Source organism: Anabrus simplex, chromosome 8 (genome assembly GCF_040414725.1).
Source record: "Anabrus simplex isolate iqAnaSimp1 chromosome 8, ASM4041472v1, whole genome shotgun sequence".
In the NCBI taxonomy this organism is placed as follows: Eukaryota; Metazoa; Arthropoda; class Insecta; order Orthoptera; family Tettigoniidae; genus Anabrus; species Anabrus simplex.
Genome location: NC_090272.1, coordinates 207,585,963 through 207,599,386, shown reverse-complemented (window position 1 = coordinate 207,599,386; position 13,424 = coordinate 207,585,963). Strand labels below are relative to the sequence as shown.

Here is a 13,424-nt window from a genome sequence, read left to right as displayed (position 1 = left end):
GCAATCAAACGGACAGATAAGTTTAAATATCTTGGCTAGTGGATTGTAGAAGCAAACCTCTCTGAAAAAGCAGCTTTCGCGTCGCGCATGAATAAAATGGAAATGGCTTATCAAGTGACCAAAGACGTTTACAACAAAAAGTCCATATCCTTGAACATAAAACTCGGACATAACTGAAGTCATAAAACCAGAGGCTTTGTATGTAGTAGAATGCCTTGCTATGAACAAGAAAGGCCTGATAGAAAAATTGGAAATTAATTAAAGAAAAAGATCTTATGGAAAATTATTTGCCAAATTAAAGACAAAGACAAATACAGATGTCGGCATAACCATGAACTGTATACTCATGTCCAGAATATCTCCGATATCATGTGGAGAAGGAGAATTGCATTTTATGGCCACTTGCTAAGAAAGAAACCTACACGATTATCAAACCAGATCTTTACCTATTTTAAAGATAAGAAGACCCAGCCAAATTGGTTCAAGGCGGTGGAAAGGGACCTACAGGAGATGGGGATCACTTGTGAAGATATATAAGAAGGCAACCCACTCAGGAGGAAAATAAAAGACCACCAGGGTTTTCAAGAAAGGCCAAAGTTGAAGATGGGAAAGACCTGGACAGAGGAAAGAAAAGAACAGCACAGGCAATGAATGGAGGAGCACTGGGCAAAGATCAGAGCCCAGAGAAGACAGCTTAAAAAATGTGATCCTTAGTAGGCCGATACAGACAAAGAATAACAACAGCAATAATAATAATAATAATAATAATAATAATAATAATAATAATAATAATAATAATAATAATAATAATAATAATAATAATAATAACAACAACAACAACAACAACCGGCATTCCCAACCAAGCAAGCGACTTGCAGCAATAGATCTTGCCGCATGCCCCACCGAATGCATTAAACAATAATAAGCCGGTAAAAGGCATAAAAATTTGACATTCAAGTACCTGTTTGCCGGATTTGAGATTAAGAGTGCCTCTCATGGCACGCACCATAAACCTCTCCTCAACACCAACAAGTTCTCCAACCCGCCGCATGCTTGCTGGCAACTGTTCCCACATAGACAAAACCTAAAATATATAAATTACAGTCATTAGAAAGCATTAAATAAACTGATGATCTTGTTTTCTATAGCAGATCAATAACATTTCACAAATAAGTGGAAAATAGGATGTGACTCGTGGTACTGAAAAGCGTTGCACAACACTATCTCAGCCAACGTGGGGTCATAAACATACACTTTTAAAACTTTAATAGTACATTATGATGTAGTTATTAAAATTTCTATTTCTTATACAGTGGAACCTCGATTCTCCATTTTTGGAGGGACCACAGAAAAAAAAACGTACAACATGGGAACGAATGAACCATCAACAATTTGGCTAAACATTACAAAAATGAAATATGTACAGTATACTTATAATCTTACAAACGCCCCTAAACCAAACCAAACTACAGCCCCAATGGGCCTTCCGCCTACCAAGCGACCGCCCTCGATCCAAAGGCCTGCAGATTACAAGGTGACGCATGGCCAGTGTGACAAATCCTCTCGGCCATTATTCCTGGCTCTCTAGACTGGGGTCGCCATCTCACCATTAAATAGCTCCTCAATTAAAGGTAATCGTAGAATGAGTGAACCTGAAACCAGCCCTCATATCCAGGTAAAAATGCCTGGCCTGGACAGTAATCAAACCCAAGCCCTCTGGGTGAGAGGCAGGCAACTTAGACCACGGGGCTGGCATCGAACATTAATTACTAGTATGCGACTTAAAATCTCGAAACTTTACATTCAATTCTACTGGGGAAATGCGTCAGTTTCCTCTGAAAACTTCGTCAAATTCCTTTGAAAACTTCTTTCAGTTCAGCAACTTTGATCAGCCAAACTCTTTGAAAAATCTAATACCCATAACGCCAAACCAAACAACAATCGACCACAAGTAGTTTTTAATTCTCTAATCTAATAAAATAAAGCACATTAGATACAAAAGCGCCCAACATGATGGCGAAATATCATTTTCTTCTTTATCTTCCATTGTAATTTGGTCACCAGTATACTGGTCCTAGTCAGTTTATGGAAATCTTGTATATGTAAATTAGGCCTACATTGACTTTTAAAGGTTATGTTGAAATTGAGAATATGGTTTCGCTGGTAAGTATCGATCCTCAAGTTCATGAATGCATTATATTCAATTCTGCCAGTCACTAATTACAATCAAAGTGGAAAGAGAAAAAATATCATTAACACTTCCAAAATTATGATTTATCGCGATCTTGAGCTAAGCTGGAAAGCGCGCCCACTGTAAAAGTCGGTACGAGTGCAAAACGATACAAAGTTTTTAAATGTAACGTGCGCTGGTTTTTATAACATTTTAACACAAAAACGTGAAATTCCCAGTCTTATATTAGGACCAAAACAGTAATTGGCAATCCCAAAACCTCCCATGGCTTTATGTACAGTATATAAGGTGCAACATCTGTTCTGGTCTCGATAACATAATCGTATACGATAATATTAAAATGCTAAATTTGTGTTACTTAAGAACGAGCAGTTTTGATTTCTGCCTGAAAGCCCAGCGACTATACAGTGCCCTGAGTAAAATGCCGAAAACCTGTTCGGCGATACACTCGAAAAAAGTAAAAAATAAACATCTAACCCTGGACATAATGTACACGTTTTGTAAGTACGAATATTTGATAAAACTCGTTCCGTCTTCAAACAGAGCTGTCGAAATGTACTCTGTCTCCTTCCAAATGTTGTGGGCACTCTCTGCTTTATGATTTTGAGGATTCTCTAAACAACACCACCACCCGAATGTGATGCTAAGATGATCCCTTATGCAAGTTCACCGCCGATCGCTTTTCCAGTACAGTCATCATCATCATCATTTCCCAACTCCAGTTTCCCAGGTGTGGTGTACAAGCGCTCGCCATCTCCTTCTGTCTTCATACATCTTCTGATCCAGTACATCCTCAGATTTGTATCCTCTCTCCTCCATATCTGATCTTACAGTCTCTATCCAACGTTTTCTTGGTCTTCCCTGTGGTCTTCTTCCTACGAGATTAAGGTCAAAATATTTTCTGGCAGGTCTTTCCCTGTTCATTCTCATTATGTGCCCATACCACTGAAGTCTGCGTTTCTTTATGACACTGATAATAGGAACCTCAATACCAGCTATTTTCCTATTCACTTAATTTCTGATCTTGTCCTTTCTGGTTGATTGGTTCATGGTTCTAATGAATCTAATTTCAGTTGCTTGGATTCTACTGAATGTATAATCGAGGTTCTACAGTATAAGCCTTTGAGAAGTACCGTATTAACTCGCATAATTAACGCCCTTGCATAATTTATGCATCCCAACTGTTTGGGTCCAAGGGTCCAAAAAAAAAAAAAAGTTCACATATTTGACTTCTTCAATCATCCATCACACAATTCCGGATGTGTTTTGAAATTAAGATGTCAATTACTCAAGTAGCAGCCTTCCTATTGCAAAACCAGGCATTCCAAATACTGCACAATGTGCTGTTAACAGCCAGTAGGAAGTACCACCGCTCTAGTTCAGTGAGTGAATCAGCGCAGAAGTGACTAGTGACGCTCTATTCCAGTCTGGTACAAACATACTTTTACGAGTGTTTTGGGTATGGTATATGTGTTTTCTGTGATCTCAAAATTGTTTGTTAATCTACAATGAGCAGTTATTTGGGCAATACTGCATCGGTGACTAGTTATGCCGAAACATACAGGAATAGTGCAGCGGGCCGCAAATATTCAGTATTTGAATGCAACGTACGCTACTGGCAGAAACTAAAAGGTGCACTCCAAGTGACCAACAAGTCTCGCAGAGAACTTCGCGGACCAAAAAGTGGCAAGTTTCCACAAGTAGAGGAAGATCTGCTTAAATATGTGATTTAATTATGCAACAATGGATATACCGTTTCTCATTAAATGCTGTATTTTAAAGGACGAGAAACTGCTGCTGCATATGGAATCAGTGTCTCGGATTTTAAGGTTACCTGAAGCTGGATGATTAATTTTATGGAGAGAAATTGACTTTCTCTTTGACGAAGAACAACATTATATCAAAGAATGCCAAATAATTTCAACCAAGAAGAAATTGATTTTCATTGCTTTGTGACTGAGAAGCATAACGTGAAGGAATATTTGTTCTCCCAAATGGAAACTCAGATCAGATGCCAATCAGTTTTGTTATGCCACAAAGTCAAACAAACAATAAGAAAGGGACATAGAGTGTTATCATACGATGTACTGTAATGCTTGCTGTAACAGCTGATGGCAGAAGGCTTGCACCTTATATTGTTCTAAAACTAAGAACAATACCTTCAAATTTCCGCGAGGGATCGATGTTCTTACCCAAGAAAAGGGGTGGACGGACACATCATTCATACAAGACTGGATACAAACGGTTTGTGGAAATCGAGTAGGGTCCCTCCTTCAACGCCCGGCCCTTCCCGTGTTGGACGTTTTCATGGCCACTTGACGAAATACACTAAGAAATTATTGGTAACATGAAAATCGGTTTGGAAGTGATTCCTGGTGGACTGACGTTGGTACTTCAACACTTGGACATTTCGATACATAAACCATTCAAGGACAATGTGTGAAAACTATCAGTGCTGGATGGCAGAAAGTGTGTACGAACTTACTCAAAGAGATAAGATTCGGAAACCACCTGTGGAACTCCTTTGTGAGTGGATATTGCGCGCCTAGGACATGATTTCCTCAAAGGTGATTGAAAAGATTCAAGAAAACAGGAATCTCTAATTCGTTAGACAGGAGTGAAGATGGCATCTTACGGAAAAATGTGAGCAGTGATAGCAGTAGCAGCAATTCTTCCTGCAGTGCTGATAGCAAACTCAAAGATGGTAAGCCTAAAATTGGTAAAACTTTTCTTTTTTACCGGGATGCCATTATTATGTACTGTACTTACATGAATTGTGCTTTTATTAGTTCAAATTTATTTTTACTTCAGGTTGTACTGTCAGCTCGTAACGGTAAGAATATTTTCCAATGTCGGTACTTCAAACCCATGTGTACAACTTACCTGATGTACCCTATTTGACTTTTCAGAAAAAAGCACACACCGTAATTTTACGCCAAATGACGATAACTGCAAATGATTTGAACCATTCAAGTGTATATTATATTTGATGTATCCTTTAAATGAAAACAATTTTTTTTAAATATCTGAATTCCTTCAATGATTTATGCATACAAAGCTTTCACCTGTATTTTTCATCAAAAATTGTGTTAATTATGCGAGAAAATACGGAATATTCTAATATTTTTCCAACCTTATTATTTTCTACTCATTAAAATGCAAGAATTTTTACCCCTCGCTTATTATGGAGAATAGACCTCTATTCCTTCAATTTGTTTACAAAATTTTGCTTGGTACTTCTGTGTGGAGGAAGTACTTCTGGAATCCTATTAAAAAAGAGTGGCAATCCTCTTTTAAGTTAAAACGTAAAAAATCCTTAACGCTACTTTTATTTTTTAAAGTGGCTGTATTTTTAATGATTAATTTAATGATTTTAATGATTAACTCATTTTTTGCATATAGAAGATCCCCTCAAATTTTTGGCATTAAATAACAAATAAAAAACAGTCTTATATGTGAGTAAATACAGTATCCTGTTCTACTATTTTTGGAAGACATGAGATTTATTATTACTTTCAAGAAGCATTACAGTAGTCTCTCTATAATCCGAGGTGATTGGGGGGTAAGGTACCTCGGATTTGGAATACCTTGGACTACACATGGAGCAACACAGGGAAAATTGTGAAAAATGAACAAAACCGGCAACGATTGAAGCTAAGATCCTGCATTGTCATTTCTTAGTGTTATGGCATGGATGAAGGTTATTTTTTGAAACTCTCCTTAAATGACTTCCGTTTCTGAATGTTGCATCGTTTCTCTGCAGCAATGTCATGCTATCACTTAAAGAGCAGGGTGCAAGTGGGAGTCGCATCTGGTTGTTGTTCTAGGTAGCATAGTGCCACGTCCAACACAGTGAGACCCTCGCTATAAGACATATTTGACGCTGTCTCTACTAAAACTTCTTCCTAGCTATCATCTGTAGGTTCCTTCAACATTTCAATGACTGATGCGCCTGTAAGTTCATTCAATTTCACTAGCATCTTTACATCCAGGTATCTGTGAGATTAGATCTAACAAGTTTGGTATGCCATTATCATTGCTGTCATCAGAGTTACTGTCAGCAGATACATGATTCTGCTAACCAGTACTCTATGACCTTCATGGTTAACTTTTTGAGGAAGTTATGATGTTTTCCTCACGTTCTGTTGCTTCCAGGAGTGAATGTAGCAGGCGGTAATGATACTATTTTTTTAGACATTCCAAAACATCCTCATCCACAGGTTGTGTCCAACTTGTTGCATTAGGGGGCAAAAATAAAGCACTAATTCCATCACATAGTAGTTCCTGTTCATCTGGATGTGTCTCTGCAATGTCCAGCAATTAATCTACTTTAACAGGCAGACCCTTCTTTCTCAAAATCATTTTAGTTTCAGATACAACAAAGAGGTGCATGATCTCAGTAGAGGGGAGCCACAGTACAATGGCATAGCAGGAATAAGCAGGGAATGAAAAGCTGTAGAAAAATCATTTTAAATTCGCAAAAAGAAAAATTCAAATAATGCTCGGATTTAACAGAGCCTCGGATTTGCGAGACTCTACTGTATTTGCATTGTTACTGGCAATGAATTCACAAAGTGCTACGGAATTACCCGACTGCTGTGGATTTATCCGAAGTAATACAATCACAACTAAGTGAATTAATTGAAAAAGTAAGTTATAATACTGTTTCGAAGTACGAAATAAATATTACTTAAGTAACAGTTTTTTTAGTGTATAAATATTATTTTGATGATCACTCTCAACATGACACTCCAATTTTTTCTTAATATTGCAGATTTTGCCGAGTCTTTCCTATAGTCTCCTTTAGCATAAAATCAGACATTACCTGTAACCAATCCAAGTTTCCCCACTGAGCAGAGACACTGTATGGAGTGACCTGCAACAGAACACATGTACTAAATCAGTTTGACATAAGTACACTTCACTCTTACTAAGGAATTAGAACACAAGATGAATAAATGAAAATCTTTGAGAATTAAGAAAATGATATACTTAAAAAATACACACGTACACACACGTAACAGAAGTAAATGAGAAAGAATGTAGACCACTCTCAATTTTGGTATAAATATCCTATTACACAAATGCTATGAATTGCATAAGGACATTTTTGTATGCTTTATATATTTTGAGAAAGCATTTGACCAGAAAATACACTTATGTTGTAGTCAGTAAGGAAAGCGAAAAAATAAAATAAATAGAGCACCAAGTTCAGAGTGGAGTGTTCAAGGAAACTTCAGGTGAAACAGTAATTGGGATTAAGATCAATGGAGGGCATATCAGCACAATCAGATAAGCAGATTACACCCTTCATTAGCCAACAATAAAAATATTGAGAATGTACAGTTACTTTTCAACAAAGTTTCCACAGCTATAGGTCTCACCATCAATACCAGTAAACCCAAATTAACAGTCATCAGCAGTCAGAAACACGACAATAGTTCTCTAAGACTTAATAGGAGAGAAATAGAATGATTGAACAAGTTTAAGCTTCTAGGCCTTGATTCCATATTTAACATCAATTCTAAAGCTCCAGCAAGCCGGGTGTGGATTTTTAAGAGTCTCTTCCAGTTCATCCTGTCTGTCCACAACTGCTATTCTACTTTCTGCTGCCAATTTACATCACCATTAGCAAGGTTTTGAAAACTTGCTTTCCCCAACCATCATGAGATCTCCCTCACAGCCTTCTACCAACACCACTTCTTTTATAGTGCCATCCTTCTCACATGACCATACCTCATTATCTGCTTAATTCTAAGGTTTCCAACAAACTCTTATCCAATTCAAGTTGTTGCCAGATATTCTCATTCCATACTTTGTCATTCCTTGTCTTTTAGAGACAAGAACAAAGGAACTTCATTTCAGTGGCCAGTAGGCAACTTTTTACAGGTCCAGTCAAAGTTGCTGCTTCTAAGGCCTCATTAGGACTCATAAAAATAATTATTAGTTAACCAAATTCTGTTTCATAAAGATTTACACATGACTAATAAAATATCTTCACTCATAATATTTGTTCATTAGTCAGCTGATACAGATGGAGGTTAGAATCGGCCTGTTGCATATGTTCTTGGTTTGTGTTCGTTCCTAGCAGTAGGCAAGTGCTTGACTACAACTGGCTATTGTTCGATAGGCTCACTTGATAATTTCGTTGTTGTGACTTTCAGACATATGAGAATGGATACAAGAAGTGAAAATAATGTGAAGAAGAAAGTTTCTTTGCGGAAAGTAATAGAGTTAAAGTGTCAGCTATTCGCAGCCTTGTTGTTCCTTTTACTTTTTTATTTTATGTGCTCTTAAAAATCTCTGTTGAGATGGACTAGCAAAATCTTGGTTTACTACCCCTGTGGGTGGGGGCGGTAGAATAACACCCATGGTATCCACTGCCTGCCGTAAGAGGCAGCTATAAGGGGGCCCAGGGGCTCTCAACTTGGGAAAGTGGGTTTGAGACCATGGGGCCCTGAGCTGAGTTCTGGCATTAATTCCGCTTATTTGTCCAGGCTCCTCAATTTCATGTATCATATTCAATCTCTATCGTTTAACTCTTGCTCTTTTCCGACCATGACGGTATTAGGTTGCGAGGCCTAGAGAGTCTTTCATTTTCATGCCCTTTGTGGCCCTCCTCTTTCTTTGACCGTTACCTTGATTTTTCAACGTGTCGGATCCCATCCATTTTTCTATCTGATTAGTGTTACATAGTTGTACTTCCTCTTAAAACAATATCACCACCACCATCTTTGTTTACTGGTGGTATAAGCGAAGATTATAAAGGATAGTTGGAGTCTCCGAGCAGAAATGATATGCTACGGGGTGAGACAAAAGCAGAAGTTCAAGCTAATTGGCAAAAAGAATTTGAAAGAATGGAGATTATCGTGAGCCAAACTAAAAACCATTGATGTAGTGATGAAACACTATGATACTGTGCATCACTACCAACCCATGGAGTGCAATGTGAAGCTGCTTTTATGAGGTTATGCTTCATTCATTGCAATGGAACGTTCTATTACTGATCCTATCAAGCAAATACTCTAAAGTTCCGTAATCTAACCTAAATTTTTCATTGTATTCATATGTTTGTTACATACCAGTACAGGCTGTTTTTGGCCTAACATTTATTGAACAGTGAATACCTACACTTGTTCCTCATCACTATTTGAATCAGAGTCAACCATTTTGCTGATCTTCACGATTTTATGCCAAAATATTACAATACCACTCACTTTGGTTTCACTAATAATATGGATTCTGAGTCAAAATACACTCATGGAAATAACCCTAATAATATGAGTAACTTTTATTAGTCATATTGTCTATGAAACAATTTACTAATATTATGAGGAATATCTACTAATAATTTTGACTCATAAATTAATTACTAATATTATTAGCTAATAACTCTATGGAAACATAATACTAATATTATTACTTAATTTTCACAAGTTTCACAAATAGGAAAAGTCCTCTCAGTTTTAATTACTGCGTTGATGGAGTGAAAGTTCCTTTTTGGGGATCATTGTAAGTATCTGGGTGTTAATAGAAGGAAAGATCTTCATTGGGGTAATCACATAATATGATTGTAAATAAAGGGTGCAGATCTCTGCACATGGTTATGGGGGTGTTTAGCGCTTGTAATAAGGATGTAAAGGAGAGGGCATATAAGTCTCTGGTAAGACCCCAACTAGAGTATGGTTCCAGTGTATGGGACCCTCACCAGGATTACTTGATTCAAGAACTGGAAAAAATCCAAAGAAAAGCAGCTTGATTTGTTCTGGGTGATTTCCGACAAAAGAGCAGCATTACAAAAATGTTGCAAAGTTTGGGCTGGGAAGAACTGGGAGAAAGAAGATGAGCTGCTCAACTAAGTGGTATGTTATAGATGTTGATTCCCATAGGGTATGTTCCGAGTTGTCAGCGGAGAAATGGTGTGGAATGAAATTAGTAGACGAATAAGTTTGAGTGGTGGCTTTAAAAGTAGGAAAGATCACAATATGAAGATAATGTTGAAATTCAAGAGGACAAATTGGGGCAAATATTCATTTATAGGAAGGGGAGTTAGGGATTGGAATAACTTACGAAGGGAGATGTTCAATAAATTTCCAATATCATTGAAATCATTTAAGAAAAGGCTAGGAAAACAACAGATAGGGAATCTGCCACCTGGGAGACTGCCCTAACTGCAGTTCAGTGTTGACTGATTTGATATTATTGGTTTCTTATTAATAATATTAGTTATTTATTTTAATAATAAATATTAGTGAAATATATTTTATGAATCAGGGCCCAGTCCATACGTTAGAATAATTGGTGCAAGATATGTTTTGAACAGCATGATTTCGGAAGCTTGAAGAAATGTGTAATTCTGAAGCAGTGATCAGGTTTACTGTGTGGTAGGTAGGCCTACTGCTCAACTGACAGAGACAAATGACTGGCCATTGAGTGATTTTGTATCAATATTGCATAATATGATAATACAATACCCTTATCCCTTTTCTCTACGGGGTTGAGTATGAAGTTAGACTAATCTTCATAGAGAGTTTTTAGGACTGTATGCCCTTCCCGACGTTGACCCCTTCAGAGGAATTAATGACACTAAATGAATGACGTGATATGAGTGACTAGAACGGATTATATTTCTATATATGTAGTTCTAAAAGTCGCGTTCACCATTTATTACCTTTTTACATTTAGAAATACTGCCTTCCAACGAAAATAGCCAGTTTAACTCAAACACATTCATACGTTAGTTAAAGAACAGTGTAGAATGTTTACATGTAAAATTTATAGCTCTTTATGGCCTAGAAATCATGTGTTCACTGCACAAAATTTGAGGTTATCGCATATTGGACCCCCTTTACTTTTTTTGGCTGTAGAAGTAGGGAAAACGGGGTTCTAAACGCGAGTAAATATGGTATTCTGACTGAAATTATTTGAGAAATTATATTTTGGACATTGTGGATGTAGGATCGCAGTATGCTACGACCTAGCTAACGAACTACTGTATTTTAATGTCTCCACGCAGGCATTCTGCAATAGCATCAACATGCTAATGTTTACAGCAGGACTGGTTTTCTCGCTGACGGCAGTATAGTTGTTGTACTCAAGCTATAATATCATCTGGCTCCATGGCTAAATGGTTAGCGTGCTGGCCTTTGGTCACGGGGTCCCAGGTTCGATTTCCGGCAGAGTCGGGAATTTTAACCATCATTGGTTAATTTTCCTGGCATGGGGGCTGGGTGTAAATGTTGTCTTCATCATCATTTCATCCTCATCACGACGCACAGGTCGCCTACGGGTGTCAAATCAAAAGATCTGCTCCTGGCGAGCCGAATCCGTCCTGGAATCTCCCGGCACTAAAAGCGATACGCCATTTCATTTTTTTCATCTGGCACTTCTTTACATCTTAGACATCCCCAAATGTGCTTACATGGTACATGATCATAAGCCTTCTAGATATCCAAGAATACAACTGTAACAGCTCTATTCTTATCTCCTTGTCCAAAAAATGAGGTCTAGGGTTGGTCTGTCTGGTCTAAATCCAAGTTGTTTCTCCTCAAGTTTAGGTTAAACAAATTTTCTGATCTTTCTCCCCAGGATGAACTTGTGTATTTTTAACCCATGAAATAGGATGGTTACATCTCTATAGTTGTTACACTTCTTTCGTCACCTTTCTTAAATAGTAAAATGATCATGCCTTGCCTCCAGTCAGTGGGGATTTCATTTTCTTTCCAAATTTTATTTTGTGCTCTGTACAACCATTGTATTCCATGTTCTCCAAATGCTTTGGTCAAGTCCACACTGAACTCATCCAGCCCAGCAGACTTGTTTCTCATTTTACATAACTGCTACCTCTACTTCCAGTCAGCTCAAACCTTGAGCATTATTGTTTAGTGTTTGGAGTTTCATCTTGTGATTGAAATATCTACTGAACTCCTGTAATATTTATTTTCGTTTCTAATTACTTCTCCGTTTGAAGTTCTGCTGTGTTGATAGTACTATTATAATTTCTTTTATTTTTAACAATGCTATACAGGAGCTTCTTGTGTTTGTCTTACCCTATTCTGTTTGCAAGATCTTCTTTGCATTTTCGTTTCTCAACGTCAACTATTCTTTTGACCTACAATCTTGTTTCTCTGTAAAATTATTGTTTATCCTTAATTTCACTTATATTCCATCGCACTCTGGCATGGTACAAAGTTCTTCTTACACCATTTCTATCTTTAACAGCAGCTTTTAAAGTTATCACACCACCATGCTGTTTCTTTATTCTTGACCATTTTCAACAATCTTAGTCTGGTCTCCCTCATGCCCACCCTCCTCCTATTTGGAGCCATCATGAATAACAGTGGTCATAGTTCAGTTCCATTCCAAAACCATTCTGTCCTGTACCTAGCATGGCACTCCACGCTGTCAGATTAACCAGCAGTTTAGAGGCAGATGTTTGATACAGTACAACAATAGAAGGGATATGAAGTTTGACATGAACAAACAACAGAGGTGATTACTTTAGAAGAATGGTTAGGTGGTGGTGGCTTTTTCTTTTTTCAATTTGCTTTACGTTGCACCAACACAGATATGTTTTATGGTGACGAATGTTTAGGTGTAAGTTTGGAACAAACACCATTGGTAGATAGTGGCTATTTGCACCAGCCCCATCCCAGCTATCTGCAGTTAATCCATAACTTGGTCATGTGAGGTTGCTGGACAGGTTTGTTTCTGCCATCAAACAGTATACAGTAGAAGTTCGTTGTAGCGAGAATTCACAAAAGCGAAAAATTTACTCGCTATAGCGGATTGTCGTTATACCCGATTTTTTGAATAAAAGTCAGAAGAACCCCCATACACATTATAATCGGTATGAAAAGGCAATCAGTTTGTTCAAAACTTGTGTTTCCGCAGATTATATCCACACTACGGCTTCACTTGTTTGTTACTTTTCGTGAAAGTATGAGTTTAATTTTATCCTGAAAAAATTATAATACCGTATTTCTCCAAATCCAAGACGAACCCCACTTTTTCCTTCAAAAATGTAAATCAGGCTCAAAAAGTGCTTTGTAAAATCATACGAATGCCCCTTTTTTTTGTACAGTACGCATTTTAGACGCCGAACATTAGCTTTCGTTATGCCGTATTTTTTTGTGGCTGCACAATTATTCTTTATTTATGCGGGTTTAATGAGCATTAACTTAAAATTGGCATCGTAATACAGAAGAGAACCCGTAGAAAATTTGCCAGCAAT

The 13,424-nt window shown here is 37.5% G+C and overlaps 1 protein-coding gene across 1 annotated transcript in view; it reads right to left on the bottom strand.

The window, feature by feature from the left end:
• Positions 1-13,424, bottom strand: part of PolQ (DNA polymerase theta) — a 173,212-nt gene that overhangs the window by 107,736 nt on the left and 52,052 nt on the right. Inside the window, exons 12-13 of the mRNA XM_068229095.1 lie at positions 7,017-7,067; positions 962-1,084 (exon numbers count right to left, since the gene is read on the bottom strand). Coding sequence (XP_068085196.1) covers positions 962-1,084; positions 7,017-7,067 — 174 coding nt within the window. The remainder of the gene's footprint in view (positions 1-961; positions 1,085-7,016; positions 7,068-13,424) is intronic.